The sequence below is a fragment of the Lissotriton vulgaris genome, chromosome 12 (assembly GCF_964263255.1).
Source record: "Lissotriton vulgaris chromosome 12, aLisVul1.2, whole genome shotgun sequence".
NCBI classification, from domain to species: Eukaryota; Metazoa; Chordata; class Amphibia; order Caudata; family Salamandridae; genus Lissotriton; species Lissotriton vulgaris.
In genome coordinates this window covers 603457215-603477109 of record NC_141700.1, presented here as the reverse complement: position 1 = coordinate 603477109, position 19895 = coordinate 603457215, and the positions used below count along the sequence as shown (strand labels likewise).

At 45.9% G+C, this 19895-nt stretch overlaps 1 protein-coding gene across 1 annotated transcript in view; it reads left to right on the top strand.

The window, feature by feature from the left end:
* PHLPP2 (PH domain and leucine rich repeat protein phosphatase 2) overlaps positions 1-19895 on the top strand; it is a 631402-nt gene that overhangs the window by 198861 nt on the left and 412646 nt on the right. Inside the window, exon 4 of the mRNA XM_086945488.1 lies at positions 18247-18437. Coding sequence (XP_086801614.1) covers positions 18247-18437 — 191 coding nt within the window. The remainder of the gene's footprint in view (positions 1-18246; positions 18438-19895) is intronic.

The following is a 19895-nucleotide window of genomic DNA, read 5'->3' as shown; positions in this document are numbered from 1 at the left end:
CCCCCATTCCTGTCCATTCATGCTGATCGAATGGTTCTAAGGACCAGGGCTGCTTTTCTCTCGAAGGTGGTGTCTTCTTTCCACCTTGGTCAATCCGTCACCCTCCCTTCCTTTTATCCTCCCCCTCACCCTTCCAAGGAGGAGGAGAGGTTGCACCGTCTGGACCCCAAGAGGGCGGTGTCTTTTTATTTGGACAGAACTAGAGACTGTCGCATGGACGACCAGCTCTTTATTGGTTTGCTGGCTGCAAGAAGGGAAGAGCGGTCCATAAGAGGACTTTGTCGAGATGGATCGTCCTCTGCATTAAGATCTGCTACTCTTTGGCGGGTAAGGAACCACCAGAGGGCATAAGAGCTCATTCGACTAGGGCTAAGTCTTCGACCTCTGCATTGGCTAGAGGTGTGCCTGTAGAGGATATTTGTAGGGCCGCAACTTGGTCTTCCCTCCACACTTTCGCGAAGCACTACTGCTTGGATACCGAAGTGAGGAGGGATGGTCATTTTGCGCGCTCTGTTCTTCAGGATTTCCTGGTCTAGAAGAGTGGACACCCTCCTCCGGGAGTGGGGACTGCTGTAGGACTCTATTCACAAGGTGAGGAATCCACACGGCAGATGTATCTATCAGAAGAACAAGTTACTTACCTTCGGTAACGCTTTTTCTGGTAGATACAATATCTGCCTGTGGATTCCTCACTGACCCACCCGCCTCCCCTTTGTCCACTCTTCTTTGCCAGAGTATCTCTAATGGATTGTTTTATTGTAATATGTTTATTTGCATTTGCTTCACACTGTGTGTGTTACTTTTATTTCTATACTGTGTATATTGTGTACATTTCTACTGTCATCGGTCCGTCCGTGTGCCTCGAAGGCAAGGAAAAAAGGGCGGAACTGATGTCATCAAGCCGGCGTGGGCCTATTGTAGGCGTCGGTGACGTCAGCGGAGTCGCGAGCGGAGCCGTGTCTCTGTGACGTCCGCGTCCACGTCGGCGCGAAGCTACAAAAAGAATTTCTGAATGTTGCTGACACAAGGGGGATATTCACAAGGTGAGGAATCCACAGGCAGATATTGTATCTACCAGAAAAAGCGTTACCGAAGGTAAGTAACTTGTTCTTCTGGTGGACACTTTATTTAACTTCTGATTCATTACCAGCCCTCCCATCTCCCAGTTCTATGATTTGGACTCTTTTTTTCCACCTAAAAAGGTCTCAGTTCAGAGGTTTTCTCACTGGTCATACCAGTTTATCGATGGGCTCAGTGTCGGAGGGTGTGGATAGCATAGAAAGCAATTGACATATGCGCTTATCTGTGGCTCCGCTCATCACTTATGGAGCAGAACGACATCAGCATGAGTCACACAATGCCGCCTACCAGTATGCAACAGTACGGCTTTTAATTTTTCTAGATCCATTCTGATGCCTAGGAAATATTCATAAGGGGAGGAATCTACAGTTAGATAGAGCATATATCAGAACGATTGGTACTAAATGTAAGTAACTTGTTTTTCAGTGAGCTTGCCTAGGGGTGGTGTGCAATGGGTTGGTAGTTAGATCGTTGGGATACATCTGAGGTTTCTTCAGAAGAAGCAGGATTTGTCCAGGCTTGGCAGGTGATATCTTGGGTGAAGAATGAGTTATGATAGATGTTGAAGAATGGTTTGATGGCACCAACAAAGAGAGCCATTGCTTGTATTGTTTGGGTTATATTATCTTACTACGATGTGGTTTTCAGTTAACTGAGAAGGCCTATGAGTTACTTAGTGAAGAAAGTGTACAAGTAGGCCAACTTAAGTGTGTTCTGATGAAGTAGCATTATAGACATGGCTGAATTGTGTATATATACTTTCATTGTGCTGCCTAATTTCTCGACCTTCTATTTTAAAAAGGTGTGGTGTGGTGGATTTCTCTGTCTAATGCTTGATGGGGAGCTAGGGCTAGGGTTCATTGGTTACTTTGAAGACTTCTTTCCTTACTTTGGAGTCTTTTTGGAGGACTGTGGTGTAGAAGTAACCTTATTGTCTGCTGTGTGCTTCCTATGGGCTGCACAGAGGTTCTTCAGGAGTGTGAGGTGTTCTTACAGCTGCAATCACCATCACTGCTGTGGTTATCTTCGGAGTGCATGCTTTCTATTAAGTTCTTGTGTGTACTATGGTGCAGATGTCTGGCTTTACATGGCCATGTTTCTACCTGGCAAATGTGTCAGGGTCTTCTTGAAAGCATTGTTAGGTTCAGGGAAGTTAGTGTCGGCATCTGAGTTTGATCCATTGGTGAGGGCAATTACATTTTCTCTGAGTGTATTAGTGGAGAAATTTGAATGACAGGAACTGTTACTTGAACAGTTAGGATAGTCTTTGTGGGCTGGACTGCAGTGGAGAAGACAGGAGAGGCAGACTCTGTGATTAGGTCAATAGAAGCTCAGTGGCACTTAAGCTTGGTGCTGGCCATGCAGATGAAGTGCTGGGTGTTAGGCTTGTAAAGTGACACTATCTTTCATGTCAGTGGTTTTGCAGTAGGTTGAGGACGGTATCCATTGGCTAGGTTGCAATGCCACCTCTGTGGTTAAATTCGTGGAAGAAGATGGTGAGCAAAAATGGATGGTGCTGAGGTTGGAAATCGGAAGGTGGAAGATGAAGCTGCATCTGCTTGGGCGGTAGATTGAATGGAAGATGATGGTCTGGCTGAGAATGGCAGGAAGTTCAATGAGAAGTGCTCAAAGGAGCAGTTGGGAGGTAGTTGCAGAAATGTGCAGTACCATGTTGATATGTGGGAGACCATGGTGCTCTCTCTTTTTATCTTGAATCTCTTGGTGTGCTGAGTGTTCTGGTCAAGTGGGGACCATACAATACGTTCGAAAATATATTCAGGTAAATAATTGGCTGCTCAATGTGGCCTTTTACTCCACCTCCCTTTGTTCTTTTTCTCTAGCTATAGAGTCTATTTAACTGGATATACAAGAGGCAGGACGCTGGACAAGGATGAAAACGCATTTTTGGTGGCTCTGTTATTATACCACTGAGACTTCCAGCACCCCCAGCCTACCCCTCTGCCATTAGTCAAAACGATCACATTGATAAGCTCCTTAATGATGAGGAAACCAATCAGGTTACTTAGGAGGAAGGGTACTTGGCTATATTACACAAACAAGCATGCCTGTTCACTTTGGGTGGTATCCCAGAGTCAAACGTTAGATACCCGTACCATAAATTGGATATATATGATCTGCTAATGGAGATGAAATTTGACCTTCTATTCCTCACCGAGACATGGCTTGATTCCAACTCCGAGCCAGATGTAGTCGCCTCCCTTCCGGGTGGTTATACCATGGTAAGGTTGGATAGACCTGTGGATAGAGGTGGTGGAATAGCGATAATCTCTAAACTTCCGCTATGCTGTCAACTGGTACCACTCACTACTGTGGATAGTGAGGCAGGAGCCTTCTCTATAAAGGTTAATGCAGGTAACACAGTGAAGGGCCTTCTGATTTATCGTTCTCCGGGCCCTTTCGCTCGTTTTACCACCAGTTTGATAGAAGGCATAACGGAAGAGGCCCTACGTAGGGACAAGTTTTTGCTATTGGGTGACCTTAACATGCATTTGGACGACCCACGAGATAAGGGAGCCACTGATTTCTGTCAGGAATTGCATGCTCTTCAACTCCACCTTAGATCTCAGGCCCCCACTCATCAAAAGGGTCACTTATTGGACCCTATCTTTGCCAACTGGGAGGAAATTACAGTAAATACCCCTATACCGATTCCCTGGTCCGATCACTTTTTAGTACCCTTTGTTATAAGTGTTCCGGCAACAAACACCCAAGAGCGGGCCAATCCAAAATACCCCAGTCGGAAATGGGAAGCTTTCTCCAAAGCCAAGTTCGACACTGCCCTGGTCAAAGGAGGTAGACCTGGAGGTCAGGATGCTAATTCTGCATCCGACAGACTGGAAGATCGTATCAGTGATGCTTTGGACGCTACCGCTCCGCTGTGCTTAAAAAACCCTGGTAGCAGACCTCAGAAATCCGCCCCCTGGTTTAGCGATGAACTCCGCTGAGCTAAGGCGGAATGTAAACAACTCGAAAGGCGATGGAGGGTCGCCTTTCTTGATCAGGCTAAGCAGGAATATAGGGTTAAACGGAGAGACTATCATAATTTAATCAGATGCTCCAAGGCCAAATATTTCGCAGGAAGAATAGGGGAAGCTGAAAATTCTATTAAAGAGCTATTTAAAATCTATAAAGAAATTTCTTTCCATGGATCATCTGCTGATCCGTCTAGCGTTTCAGAGGAATCTTGTAATCGTATCGCTGCCTTCTTCTCTGAAAAGGTGGCTGTTATATACTCCGCCTTTTCGGGAGGAGACAGAAGGGGCTCTGATTTCAGAGAGATAGAACAGGATGTTGTGGGTGAAAATAGGCTGGTGAACTTTCTCACGCCACCTCCAGAAAGCCTGATACAGATATGCCGCTCCATCAAGTCAGGATCCCACGAGACCCGGCTTCGCCTAAGCTGGTCGCAGGGAGTATCGAGATCCTGGAGCCCTATATTAGGGATGTCCTGGATCTATCGTTTAGTACTCATACCGTACCTGATAGATGGAAGCAAGCAGTGGTACTTCCGCTTCAAAAAAAGTTAAATGTGAGCTGGGAAAGATTGGAAAACCTCCGCCCTATTTCTCTCCTACCCTACTTGGCCAAAGTGGCAGAGAAGGTGGCTAATCTTCAATTGATGGCTCATGTTGAGAAGGGAAGCTTGCTTCATCCAACTCAGTTTGGCTTTCGCTCTCGCCACTCCACTGAGTCAGCGCTTCTTATGGCCACTGAAACCATCAGACAAGGGGTAGATGAAGGACAGACGATGGCCCTTATCTTACTCGACTTGAGTGCTGCGTTCGACACTGTAGCACATTTCACCTTGCTACAGTGTCTGAACAAGGGTGGAGTCATGGGGACTGCGCTGAAGTGGATTCAATCTTTTCTGTCCAATAGGGGCTTTCAGGTTAGACAGGGGGAGTATTACTCCTGTATGATCAACTTGGATCAAGGAGTGCCTTGAGCCCAACCCTGTTTAACCTATATGTGTCCGCCGTAGCAAATATCGTGGAGAGTCATGGCCTGCAAATTGTGTCATATGCCGATGACACTCAACTGGTCATCTCGCTGTCACGAGCGCCCGAGGTTGCGGCATCTAACTTCAGTGCCTGCATGCAGGAGCTTGCCTCCTGGATGTCTAACAACTGCCTGAAGTTGAACGGTGCCAAAACTGAGGTGCTCGTGGCGGGGGGTGGCCAGTCTGTGTGGTCATCGGCATGGTGGCCGGCATGCCTAGGCAATACTCCTGTACCTTGTCAGCAGGCTAAAAATCTTGGGGTAATGTTTGATTCAGACCTTTCATTCACTCCCTAGATTGGTCGTGTGGTTGGGACGTGTGTTGGCGTCCTTAAAAACCTGCGGAAGACTCTGGATTTGCTTCCTGTTGGTGCGAGGCGGACGCTGGTGCACACCCTTGTAACTTCACGACTAGATTATGCTAACCTTCTCTATCTGGGGACCACGATTAAAGGCCTGAATCGCCTGCAGGTGTTACAGAATGCCGCAGCCCGCCTGGTACTGAGGCTCCCTAGAAGAGCAGCCTCCAAAGCCGCCTTGAAAACTCTCCACTGGCTTCCTGTCAGGGAGAGGATTGCTTTTAAGGCGCTATGCATATGTCACCGCATTATTGGGGGCAAGGCGCCCATCCCTTTACTGAGCCTCATCACACCTTACAGATCAAATCGGATACTCGGATCCACTGGTGTTGGCTTGGTAGTTGTTCCCAAAATCAAGAAGGTGCGAATGGGAGTCAGATCATTTAGACACCTTGCAGCTAAGAGCTGGAACAGGCTCCCCATGGAGCTGCGTCTTGAACCTTCAGAGGCTAAGTTCCGTAGAGCTCTTAAAACCCATTGATTCCGCTCTACACTTGATTAGTGGCTTGTTGGCCTCCTCACTGTCTATCACCACAGCGCGGGGACACGCCGGTGCGTGTAACCAGGCGCTTTAGAAATTTTCGTAATAATAATAATAATAATTTCTGTAGAGCCATGCCTCTAACACTAAGGAATACATTCCTCATATGATACAGACCTTGACCAATTGTATCATTGCTCCATTTTGCAATGCCTGATCTCAGTCGGGCTGAACTGTTTCATCACCGCATGTACAAAAACCACTGTCAGCTTAGCGCTGTCAAGCAGTGCTCCATTTGCAGCTCAGCTACAAGTAGTCACCTAGCTGTGTCACACACTTGCCCTTCTTCATGACGTTCCCAAGAAGAGATTTTTGGAAGTAGTAAATGTCCTTTGGGACAGGACCTTGTCTCATTTTTTCCTGCTCAGGTGCTTAGCACATTTTTGACATCTGGCATTGACCACTGATTCCATCCACCTTCCTCGCAGGTAGCTCGGGAAGCTTCACGATTGGCGGTTCACTTCACCCTATTTAGCCCTTTCCATTGCGCCTAAGCAACATAGTTTAGGCTAGTTTAGGCTTTTATACTTAGGCCTATGAAGCATAGTTATTGCCACTAAATGGCAATATAGACTTGCTTAGTAATATTGTCAAGAAGTAGATGTTCAGCAATTGGTTAAGTGATGGAAACCGAGCTACTTCTGCTAAGTTGTTTGGGTTGCATTCCAGCAGTGCAGCATGTCTTTTTTATAATTGTGTCACCTCCATCTCTCGTTTCATCTGCCATTCCTCAGCCCTTCCATCACTTAAACATTCGCAGTATGCTGAAGAATGGCTTGCTTACCGATGGCCAACTTTGCAGCATACAGCATAGTTGGGGTTTAGTTTTAGCAGGCCTGCGGCTGTTTAGAAAGAGTAGTTTCTGTTTTCTTTCACTTTGTTCTGCCACAGTACAGCTCATGTGCTCCTCAGATTCTTTAGATACTTGGTAGCAACAACAATAGGCAGTATAGCGCAGCCTTTCTAAAATTAGCGCGAAGTGTAGTCATGTGATTGTGCTGTGCAGGAATCCAGACCTTGTGAGACCAGATCCTGCCCTGGGGGTGTAATCTTTGGTTCACAGACGGGAAGGGCTGCTATAGTACTTTGGTGATTCCTGTTCCACCACATATGCTTTCTCACACACACCTACCTTCTTAGGGCCTTGTTTACCCTTTGGCAGATGAGATAGCTTGTCCCTAACCTGGCAGTCATTCCTTCCCCTATGCTACAACAGCATTGTAGCTTACAGCGCTTGTGGTACAGTGACAGTGTACATGATATCAGCCATGTTTTGAAGGAGTATCCCATTTGTCAAACTCTAAACAAGGCACTTAGGGCCTGGTTGGGAGTTTGACCGATGGCTTAATATCAGTCAGGGCAACAGAGTAGATTACTCTGAAGGACATTGCATCTGCCGTATATAGAGATGTGCCCATGTCCCATGGACATCTCTGCATTTACAGGAACCACTGTCATGGTTTTTCAAAAACAAACGCCCAACTCTAAATCAGACCCTTTGTTTCTGAACAGAAAGTACTAGTAGGATGAAGATGATGACCCTCTTTCTTGTCAATGGAAACGTTCAGAGCCTCCATGGTCAGTATTATCACAGCGTTTTTTTAATTGTAATATAGAATCGCTCGTAACCAAGACCAGGACCACCATTCAACACAAGGAAGGTCATCCGCAGTAGACCCGGGTGCCTGGACACTAGCTTTCCCTCCTTTTGACGGTCTGTCTCGACATCTCAGCTACTGCTTTCCTGACACAGGCAATGTTCTCTGCCCCAGTCCCCATTCAACAGTATATTATTAGTCATTTGCTGTTGAGGATCTAACTGCCCCTAGTACGCCACCAGTGCCAGCACCTTAAATAATATTTCTTGGCTCACACTGGCTTCAGATACGTGCCTGGACAATCAGGCAAGGTGTCCAGCGCCTTGATAGCCTCACAGGTGATAAGTAGCGCTCTACAAATCCACTGATTGATTGATTGATAGGTCAGAACGGAAGATAATCTGTTGCAGCACATCCACATGCTCACACTGGCTGCAGATTCGCACCTGGGCAATCAGGCAAGGTGTCCAGCGCCTAGATTCCCTTATGGGTGACAAGTAGCGCTCTACAAATCTACTGATTGATTGACAGGTCAGAGCGGAAGATAATATGTTGCAGACCGTCAAGCAGAACCTTTTATCACGCCATTCCATTTCCAGACCCTTGTACTTGCCACGTCCGTCCCTGAGAAAGCATTTCTGTTAGGTCATCGATCTGCTAAAAGCAGCACTTCATGCTGCAGCCGATGTAGTTAATAAACCTCGCTGCTTCACTGGAGGCGCCCAGCAGGAAGGTCTGTCTGTGCTCAGCCGTCCTTGAATGGGGGCGCCATCTTTAAAAATGTCTTCTTCATCAGGTTATACGTGGGTAACGGCTGACTCGTCTTACTTGTGGGATTTCCAGAAGTCAAGACATGCCACGTTTTAGGAAACACTCTGCTTTAATATTAAAGTTTTTGTGTTTTTTTTAAAACATTTTCCACCAAAGCTTTGCAACCATATTCGTTGCATTTTCATCACATACGTCTTGTAAATCTGCAAGTATTTAATTTTTTTTATTGTTGCTTTATTGTGACCGTCCAGTGTACTTAATGTAAAGGGTGTACATTGTTCACGGTTGCCCAGGTGTTGTCAGCAATTTTTTTTTAAATACATTCTATCGTGTTCAATATGTGTATCCGTTTCTTTTTTCATTTACACCCCATCTTGAAAAGGATATACTGGCACAGGATAAATAACACATTAAAATAATATTATGTACCTGAGCAAGGCATACGTAATCTAGATTGCAGTTAGGACCCAATCCCCAGAAATGTTTAACTGCCTGTATGTTTTTTACACTTAAGATCGTGGTCTGCTTTTCCCAAGGTTGTCATGATAATTCTTGTTTGGATTTTTAGACCATTTAGAAGAACATACGGCACTGTGACCAGGGCCGGTCCTAGGATTTTCGGGGCCCTGGGCAAAAGGGAATGTGCGAGGCCCCTGAAATTTACATAAGTGACACCTTCTGATCTCGGGAAGCTGCTTTGTGCAGACTCCAACTGGGCCCCAGCTCCTCCTCTAAGCCACCCCAAACACCTCCTGTACAGCCCATTTCAGACTGAAGGTGTGAGAATTGCTTGGGGGCTGAGTTAAACCTATATGGGTTAAAGTGCCGACAATGGGCACCCTGCGGAGTCTCTGACTGGGCAGCCCGAGAGGTGTCTCCCTCCCCTAGGCCTTCCCACGCCATCCCTTAGAGGCTCCAGGAGGGGGGCACTCGTCCATGAGCCCAATTGTAAAGAGACGTATTTCTTTCACTTTGATCAGCAGGGGTACACAAGGACTGGTGGGGTGTTGCCATTGTGTGGGGCCCCATCCTGGTAGGCAGAGTGCGAGTTACAGCCTGAGTTGGAAGTGACGATGATCCTGAATTTGTGACAGTCAGTTATTCATTCATGCCATTCAGCAACACTAGGGCTATTTAATGGCTGTCATGTTATTCCCTCTGCCCGCAACTGTGGGGCCGGCGGCGGGGCCCCCCTGAGCACGAGGCCCTGGGCAGCTGCCCATACCGCCCATGGCTAGGACCGGCCTTGACTGTGACAATAATGTAATGTAATAGATTTCAGGACATTTGTTCTAAATTTAACATGCCATAGGCAGATTATCATAAAGCCCTCACTCCGTAGTAAAAAAAAAAACTGTCTCTCTTTCCAGCCTCTCTCACACTTTTTTGCTCACTGTGAGCTTTCCCATTCTTAACCTATCAATGGAGGAGAGGGTGGGCCTCGCCCTTTGTGCCATGCGGCTGCATTATGTTCGGGGTGTTGCCATATAATGGTGGGTATATGATAGATTTGCTTGTATACAAGGCAGCTTTTTAGGTTTTGCCTGGCGAAAACCTAATGAGAACTGTGTGTGGCTTTGGGTCGGCCCTCGTCATTCATTGGCTGGCTCCATAAATGGAGCCTAGCCATTGGACGAGGGGCCTGTCCGTCAATGCCGGAGGAGACACAGGGGCGTTCCCGAGATTCTTTGGCTTTTGCCGACGTCACGCGACGCCGGGAACGCCCCCGATTCTGTTCCGGCATTGCCGGCACCTCCCTTGCTCCCCCTCCCGCTTGTTTTTTTTTGGCCAGTACCTCGGCTGCAACAGAACAGCAAGGCCCTTCGCAGCTACGGGGACAAAGAAGCACTAAGAAAACTAGGGAAAAACGCCCGAATCCCACAGAACTGCTGTCTTAAATATTGGCGAAAACGGCAGAAGAGAAATCGTAACCGAAGGGAACGGACACGGCCCTGAAAACAACGAAGGACCCACGGAGAGGGAAAAAAACATTTTTTGTTGCTTCAACTCCGACCGTTGTACCTGGATTCAAGAAGAGCCGATTACGTTTTCTTCTGGGTGGTTTCGAGAGGATTTTTTTCCCACAAAAAAATCCTATTTTTTAAGATCTTTATTTTTTCTACTGGTTTTCTTTGTGATTTTATTTTTAATTTGAGGGGCAAAACATTATGCAAAAAGAGAATATAGCCCGTGATGAAAACAGAAATCCCAAGGATATCCTACCGAACAGAAAGGACAAGCTTAGTTCTGGGGAACTGGAAATGAACCAGATCAACAGCAGACTTGGCAACAAATCAGGTGAGAAAAATACAATTCTAGCTGTAGAACAGTTGCGCTGCGAAACCAAGATCCTTTTTTAAATAAAATAAACATCCGATCTAGGGGGCTCGGGTGTTATTTTATTTGGAATGTTCTTTTTCCACTGGGCGGTTGTCAAGGCCCGCATACGTTTCACCTTGGGCGAATGGTTATTTCCTGGTGTACCTCTTGAGTGCGGGTCATAACTCCTAAAGTGTGATTCAAATTGTGCTCACCAGGTATACATCTACATTTGCTTTCCAGAGGTTATGAAGGTGTTGGTAGTTCAAGGATAAAACTGTTTTCTTTTCGACTTGGGTGGGGTGTTTCGATTAACGAAGTATCATGAATCTCAGTTTTATGTTGGCGGGCGATTGTGGTACCAGGGAAAGACTGGTGACGAGGCTTCTTTATTGGGGATGGGGGGGGGGGGGGGGGGGAGAAAATGAGACGTACATGTCCTTGTTGCTCCCGAGTGAGGAGCGGAAGCAAGCCCTAGTGACATGAGGGAGCACGCCGTCTGCTAATGAAAAGAAAAAGAATCGTAGTGAGGGGCAGTCGTTCAATATCGAAGTCTTGCAAAAGTGGGTGCGTGTTAATGATGTATCAGCTACAGTTCTCGCCCCCCCTCCCCTCCCCCCCCCCCCGAAAACACGGCCGGTTTGCACGCTCCGCGGTCGGAGGGGGCGATAGCAGATGATGAATGTGTCTGAGCGCCCCCACGTTTCGGGGGGAAGGGGGGGGTCAAGAGTCCCACTGAGTGCTCGCAGCCTAACCACATGGGGAGCTGCAGCCATTTCCTGCTCGCAGTAGTGAAGCCATGCCGGCTGGGCCCCGAGTACCGAAATGGCTGCAGGGAGCAGAAAGGGAAGCATGTGACTTATCGGCAACGCCGAAGCGGCGGGTGTGTTAGATAGTTAGGAGCTCACTGGGCTAGGGGATTTCATGTTTTACAGCGGACTAGAAGTTAGTAGGATAGGCCAGTGGGATTGTTAAATTCATGGTAGGTTCACAACTGTTAGTAGTACACCGAGAAGAGACTCCCAAATTTGTTTGAGGGGGTAAGAAACGCGAGGGTCTTGCATCTGTAGTTTAGCGTTCTGACCTTGGAGAGAAGAGTGGGGTATAAAGGGCATAGTTGTAAACTAGCAATCCTAACCACTAGTGGATATGAGCCGGGACTCGTGCAGGGTAACGATCCTCCTGAACATGAGGCGACCATGAGTGCGGTCTAGAAAAGGGCAGAATTCCTCATCTCGTGTCCTCACACCTTCCCTTTTGTCAGGGTCGCCTCTCCCCGTGGTGGCCCAGACATCCAGTCTCACGAAAGTGGGAGATTAAAATATATGTATAATCGGGAGAATGTATTTCCAACATTGACTTCTATTGAAACGGAGATCATTTCAGGCGGGAAACAGCCAAGATGATGGTATTTTGGCTTAAACAGGGAGTCTCCCGCCCCAGTCGATCATTATTTGTATAGCGTTAGTCATCCAGACATGGGGTTGCAGGGCTCATTCGAAAAACCAGGTATTGAGTCTTATTCTAATGTCGGCTAATGAGGGTGAAGAACAGAGGTGGTTGCAGTAATCCTAATTGGCAGATTAATCAAAGATCTCTGCCACAGGTGCACTGTGATACGGAGCTGCCTCGCTGGCTGGATTATATGGAGGGTTGCACAAGCCTGGGCTGTGGGGTAAACATGCTGCCCTTTTCACGCCTTAGCCACGAGGGGTTGGTGGCATAGACTCCAGTGACTCTCTCAAAGACCCCAGCACTGCAGGTCTGGGACCATGTTTCTCTTCCCTCCACGAGCCACCTTCTCACTTACCTCACCTTGCCGACGTCACAATCATCTGCAGTCCGGTCCGGACCCCGTCGGTTGTTAACCTGCTGGGCATCACCCCTGCACAGCAAGTGGCGTCGCTCCACCCGTCCTGCTCCGGTCTGCTCCAACTCTCTGTGTAAACATCACCTGCTAGAGGTTTACCTTCGGAAATTACAGAAGGGGCATGGCCAGTGAGCATGAGGTCATTAGGGAAGACGCAGGCGTTTCAAGGACGACCCTCCCCTTTTGTCTTTCTCAGTCATACACTACGTGGCGGCTTTTACACTTCTCGGGCTCTGCAGGTTCCATTTAGTAGCCTGGCTGTTATGTCATAAACGAAGAATACCTTGTTACAGTGGCCGTTTGTAATGCAATGGGCTGAGCACGCTACATTCTAATGACTGATGTCATAGGCTTAGAATGCTACATTCCAATGACTTGTGATGTCATAGCTTACAACCCTGCATTACACTGGCTATGTGAGGTCAGACTAACAGTGTACCGCCGACTGGCTGTGATGTTCTAGGCTTAGAGCGCTCCCTTCCAACTGTTTGTGATTTGATGAGTTTAGAATTAATCATTCCATTGGCGGCTTGTGATGTCATCAGGTTAGAACGCTTAAATGTAATGATTGTTTGTGATGTCATGAGGTTAGACCGCGTCACTCCAACAGCTGTTTGTGACGTCATGAGCTTAGAACGGTGCATGTCACCGGCTGTTTGTGATGTCATTAGATTTGAACGCTTCATTGTAATGCTTGTTTGTGATGTCACGATCTTAACATGCTCCATTCCAACTGGTGCTTGTGATGTCACGAGCTTAGACCGCTTAATACCCACGCCTGTTTGTGATGTCATATGCTTAGAACAATGCCCTCCATTGCTGTTGGAGATGTCAGAGGAGGTGCGTGGTGTATTGTACCGGCAGTTGGGTATTACCCAGACAAAACGTTGCATTACTTCGTTTGTGAGGTCATAGCGGCGCTCGCGCAACTTTCACAGCGTGTAAGGTCAGAGAGAACAATACACTGTACTGGCTATTTTTTACTTCAGTTGGGGCATGTACATCCCACAAACAGCTGAGGATGGCAAGGGAAAGGGCAATCTCCATGCACCTCACTAGAGACACATGCTTAAATCAGGGGCTCTCTGTTACCACAGGCTCCCTGTGATGCAGAGTGCAGAATGCGCCGAGTGCAGGTTGTGAGTGTGCAGAGTAGTGAGTGCGCAGAGTGCAGAATGCGCTGAGTGCAGATTGTGAAGTTGTGAGTGTGCAGAGTAGTGAGTGTGCAGATTGTGAAGTTGTGAGTGCACAGAGTAATGAGTGCGCAGAGTGCAGAATGCGCCGAGTGCAGATTGTGAAGTTGTGAGTGCGAAGAGCAGAATGTGCAGATTGTGAAGTTGAGAGTACGCAGAGTAGTGAGTGCGCAGAGTGCAGAATGTGCAGATTGTGAAGTTGTGAGTGCGCAGATTGTGAAGTTGTGAGTGCCCAGAGTGTGAAGTTGTGAGTGCGCATAGTAGAGAGTGCGCAGAGTAGAGAGTGACTGCAGAGATTAAGCTAATGGCAATGTAAATGACAATGCCATTTCTTTATCTGTTTTCAAAACCAACACAAATAGAAATTGTCATTTACAATGCCAATAGCTCTAATTTTTCCAAAGGCAAAACCATTGCATTGTAAATGCTTGTTGGAAGTAGTGGCTAGGTGTGTTGGCATGCGACTTTGGATTTATGTCTACATGCTGTGTGACCCATGTTGTTACTTAAAAAGTAAAAAGTTATATGTTTTGAGAAAGCCATTAATTGTTTCTGTGCTTAAAAGGTTGTACGCACGATGGGGTAGATACGTTCTTGGAGTAACGGAGTAGACCCCTGGGAAATGGTGGCTTTAGGGGTCATGATGGTCAGTGTACTAGTTTATGACACTGGAATTTCCCGGCGTAACTTTCTCTCCTTGTCCCGGACTGTAACTACTTACGGACATTTTTGGTAGCGCTGGGACGCCCATCTCTGGGGCAGCTATGCGCTGTACAAATCCGCTAATATTTGCGCCGGGACAATCCTGGGATTAGCCATGCACTTAATAAATACCTTTTAGCATAACATAATAATAATAATTGTTGGTTTATGATGGTACAGACGATCATAGGTGTTTTCTAGTACAATGGTGTGATATATATATATATATATATCCGTTTCCTTTCATTAAAGTACTGCATTCCATTCTATCTCTTTGTTTTTCATAAATGTTTATGCTGGCTTTAGTAATGTGTGTTCGAAAAACAAAGAGATAGAATGGAATGCAGTACTTTAATGAAAGGAAACGGAGACCAACAATTCAAGGTGTATTATGGGAGTTGTATGAAGTTAAGACTTTATAAATACACTGAGTCTAACGCGGCGCACTAATGACGTCGTGACACAGCTAACCCAGATGCAACTTGCTCACCTGTGATCAAGGCTACGACGATAGCTGAAACGCCTAAGGAACAAGCAAGCTGTGGAGATATCAAGCAAGCTGTGTATTGCATATTAAAGTGCCTTCTTCTGAAAGTCCAAGGTCCGGCGCTCTTCTTTCTTCGGAATGGAAGTTTTGTTTTGGATGCAATTGTGGGAAAGCCTGCCCCCATGCGCTGGACCGCCCTGTTGAAGTCGAGGCTCCTGGCGGACAATGAGTTGGAATATATATATATATATGTGTATACACACACACACACACACACACACATATATACACACACACACATACATATGTCTATTCTAATGTGCTAACTCCGCTAGCTCTCACGAGGCAGTATGCCGATGGGTCAGGAAACCCTTAATATATACAGCCAGTCGTTACTCACCACCCGAGTACTCACTCTCACAGACAAAGTTGCTTGTGCTCATTTACTGCAGGATGTGTACCCGGCCCATTTGGACTCGTTAAGCAAGTCATTCTCAAGGAGGCCACCATCTTGTTTACATTTCATATATTAACTATATTGAAGTATCGCAGGTGAAGAAAACCTTTATAATTGTGTATAAATGGTCACTGCTATTAAGAGCAAAGGCGAGAAATCGTAAGAGGCATTTTTAGTCCTGGGCGCTTGCTGTATACCTTGGACATTGGACGGTTTACAATGGCAGCGGATAGGAATAGTTAAAGGGAGGCAGAGGCCACAGAACTGTTCAAGGACCTTGAGGTGCGAAATACAGAGGCCCACAGCAGCACTGGCACTAATTGGTTACACAGAGGTTAACCATTGATTAGAAATTGGAGCACATTGAAAAACGGTATAAAAAAAACCTCAACAAGTGATTGGAAGCCAGAGCATTGCAAAAATACTTGGATGTTCCAGGATCAATCTGCGTATGTACTGTACCCAGATTTTGTTTATCAGAGAGTTTTATTGGTTTTTAATAGAATAATAATGCTTACAGCCCTTACATTTCGTACAGTGGACATTTAGCCTCCCCTTCACTTATTTTTTATTTATTTATTTATTTAATTTTTGGGGAATTCTATATGTTGCGCAAACTCAAACTGAAGGTATCCAAGCACTTTACATGAGCACCAGTTGCATTACAGACGGACACATTAATTTTTTTAGGCACGGGGAGATTAAGTGATATGCCCAGAATCACAGAATGTTGAGTGTCCCTGCGGAGACTTGAACCCAGTTCCTCCGCTTCGAGGTCGACCGCTCCAGCCGTACCCAGATATATTAAACCAAATCAAAAAATTATTGAGAAGTAGACAATATACTTGGTTGAATGTTCTAAGAGCATTCTCGAAATACTTATTAAATATGGTTGAGAAGACTATGCCAGCATCTTTGAGGATATCGAGAAATTGGAAAAAGAACTGGCAAGGAAGATACAGAGTAAGAGAACATGTTTAGACACCACAATGCTTTAATGTGTCAAGTTCTGTTAGTACTGTGATTCCAGTCTACTGAGTGCAGCATCTCCATGGCCTCATCTGATACTCTTGGAGGCATAATAAGTTGCAAAGTACTACAACATCTTTTTGTTACTTTTATAAACTACATAGAAGTGGCCTGCAACTGCATAACTTACATCAGTGTTCCTGATGGCTCGCAAATACCCCACTATTAGTTTATGAGCTGGGAATATAATACTACCCACATATTTCATCTCACAACGGAAAATTAAAACATAGACACCATTACCTGTTTTGTTCTTTTCACAATCTTCCTGGGAGAGTTGGTCAAGGTGTTGATGTTAGTAAAGATTCTCTCTTTACAGGCCTTGCACTCCCGCATTTTTTTCAACCTTCCGTCCAAGTTCAGCCAATTAAACCTCTCCTTACTGTCATCAAATTGGCTTGATGTAAGCTAGTCGCTCAGTGACTGGGCTCGTCAAAAGGTCATTGATGAATTTGTGCCCACAGTACTGCCTATTACCGGGTCAAGTTTGAGCAGTTCCACTATCTTTTTTTAGGGCATTTCACATTCATTACTGAAGTCCCCCTGTATGTGGTAATACATCAACAGGTCTCCTCCTACTGTAGTGCCTGATTTCATAAAGAGAGTGCTCCCTCTTGTTGAATACTAATTATTTAGTCAAACGCTCCAAAACCTCACTGGAGTACGCTTTGTCCCTGAATCCGGACAGTACCACATCCCTTTCAGTCTCAAAGATGCCCTTGATATTGCAGATACATTTAGCACACAGTAGCGCAACATGCCTTGTGTAGCCTGTTTCTCGCTTGCTAGTATAGATATTCCTTTTAATCCTCATTTGTTTTTTGCACACAACTTCTTGAGGTTTGACTCTGCTATCTGATGAGAAATGTCGAGATTATCATGAGGTTTATGAACTAACATAACATAACGTGTATTTGTAAAGCGCACATTCACCACTACGGGTATCTTGGCGCTGAATAATAGATGTTTGTTGTTACCCAACTCAATGGTACTCATTTTATCGACCTCAGATGGATGAAAGGCTGAGTGGACTCACCGGGATTAGAACCTGTGACCATGAGGTCGAACACAGACCCCTACAGTAGACACATTAGTCCACTGAGCCACCAGACCCGGTGTCATCAAATTGACCTCCTATTACATCACTCGTGAGGCGTCTGGGGCATAAAACTAGAAGGTGTTCTAAAGTATATACCACCTCTGAGTCAATAGTAAGGCCTTGAATCCCGTCAATTGCCATTTATGTACTAGAATCCCATTCATCTGTGGCTAATGCCTCCTAATTAGCCACATCAGATATTTGAAGATTAGAAACGTAGACAGGGAGTTGGTGTTTCTTCTAAATATAGTATTTATGTAAGGAAAGCAGAAACTGCTGGGATTGCCGCCTCTAACACCATTTTCACAGTTTCCCGACTGCCACTCAAGGTTTGGCATTTCCAGTCCCAACAGAATACTCCCTGTGCTTCAGTGACACTCATGTTTTCTATGGTCTGAGAAATAAAAAAAATAAAAAATTGCATCTTACGGCCATGACACGGGGAGGTAGGCAGCGCTGGGTAATTTTTCCAAACGTGATGTGTTAGCAGAAGCTCTTTTGACAGATATTCTCTGCTTGTTCGGCAGGAACTGTGACTGTTGAGTAGGTTTGCGTTGGCTAGGCAGAGGTTCTTAGTAATGGGTCCTTAGTAAATATCACCATTTAACACGATACATTTGTCAGCCATGTTTTTTTCACTGGTGCCTATATAATTTTCACATAAACTCAATCACAGGTACTTCAAAGTTGACATTAAAATGTCCTTTTCCTATCATTCTAGAAAAACCATGTCAGGTTGAGCAGCTGGATCGAATCATGCTTTCTGGGATCCATAGTGTGCGGAAAGGTAAAACCCAACTGCACAAATGGGCTGAGCGCCAGGTGGTCTTGTGCGGCACCTGCCTAATTGTGTCCTCGGTGAAGAATTGCCAAGCAGGAAAGATGCACATTCTTCCACTGGTTGGAGGCAAGGTGAGTTTTTTATGAATACCTGCTCACTAAAAGTGTCTTGTTTTTATTTGTGTGTGGAGATCGATTAGGTTGAGGCAGCTCATAGTTTTCAGCAGAAAATGAGGCTAGCTTAATTCCCTGGAGATATTTGGGAATTACCCACAAATTTTCTATATTTTCCTAAAATGTTAACGGCATAGAGAAAACATGCAGAAGCATCATAAATGAAGGATGGATGTCAAATAGCGAGTGCACATGAGCGCAGCAGTTTTTGTCGTTAGGGCAGTGGTGCAGCTGGTACTGCCAGAGGTGCTAATTTATTGATATGGTAATGGCAGCTATCATCTGTGATGCCAATATCCTGAGCATCAGACAACTGCATGATGAGTCGTTGCTGGAAAGCCGCCCTGACTCAGCAGTCATTAGTGGAGGCTCTCTTTGCCATACAACCACTTTTAGGTGCATGAACACACAAAGGCAGACGGTGGTGAGGTGTGATGAGTGGTGGTGAGGTCTGTGGTGACAGCGGTGAGGTCTGCTTCTCAGAATTATAACGACCTGGCCATAGAAAATGCTTTGGCGCTGCATTAGATGGTAAATCTTTGCATATGGTTGTAGGATCTCAGACATAGACTGGGTTATTGTGTTTGTGGGACCATGCTTTGGGAATCTGGGATAGCATGTGTCCACAACGTAGTTGTTGAATCCAAAAAGAAACCTGGAGCTTTTGATGCGGTCCTGCACAATGCTCCAAAAGAATACTAAAAACAACAGAATGTGCAGTTCCTATCAAAGGGGGTGAAGGAAGCAGGTCTCTTATTGAATGCCTCACACACCCAGCAAGGTGTCATGCTTCATCATTGGGCTGTGCTCCTCGTCGGGCCGGCGCTGCAATTCCCAATGGACTCCCACAAAGGGGCTCTTTGCCGGAGATTTTTTAAGAGACAGCCGTTAGGTGCGTGAAGGGGGTGAAGGAAGAAGGTTTCTTATTGAATGCCCTCACACACCCAGCAAGGTGTCATGCTTCATCATTGGGCTGTGCTCCTCGTCGGGCTGGTGCTGCAATGCCCGACGGGCTCCAGCGAAGGTTTTTTTTGCCGGAGATCTTTTAAGAGACAGCTGTTAGGTGTGTGAGTGTGAGGGTGAGTGGTCGGTGTAGTGAATGAGTGTGAGTGGTGCTTTAAAATAGGTACAGCATCGGACCTTCTATTAACATCACTGGTGATATTGTAAGTTTCGCGCCTAGGCTTTGTAGTAGTGTTAGAGTTCTTGAGCACTCACTCCTGTAGTCATTGGTCCTGAAGAATTGATGAGTGACCTGCTAGGGGCAGCAGGCAAAAAAACATGTCAACCACGCACATATACTAGACCCTGTGGATCATTGTTACTCCATACAGGGCTCATACATTTTAACTAGGGTAGCACACCCCTTGAATAAAATTAATTCCCTCAGGACAGTGCTATACCTATTTTAAAGCA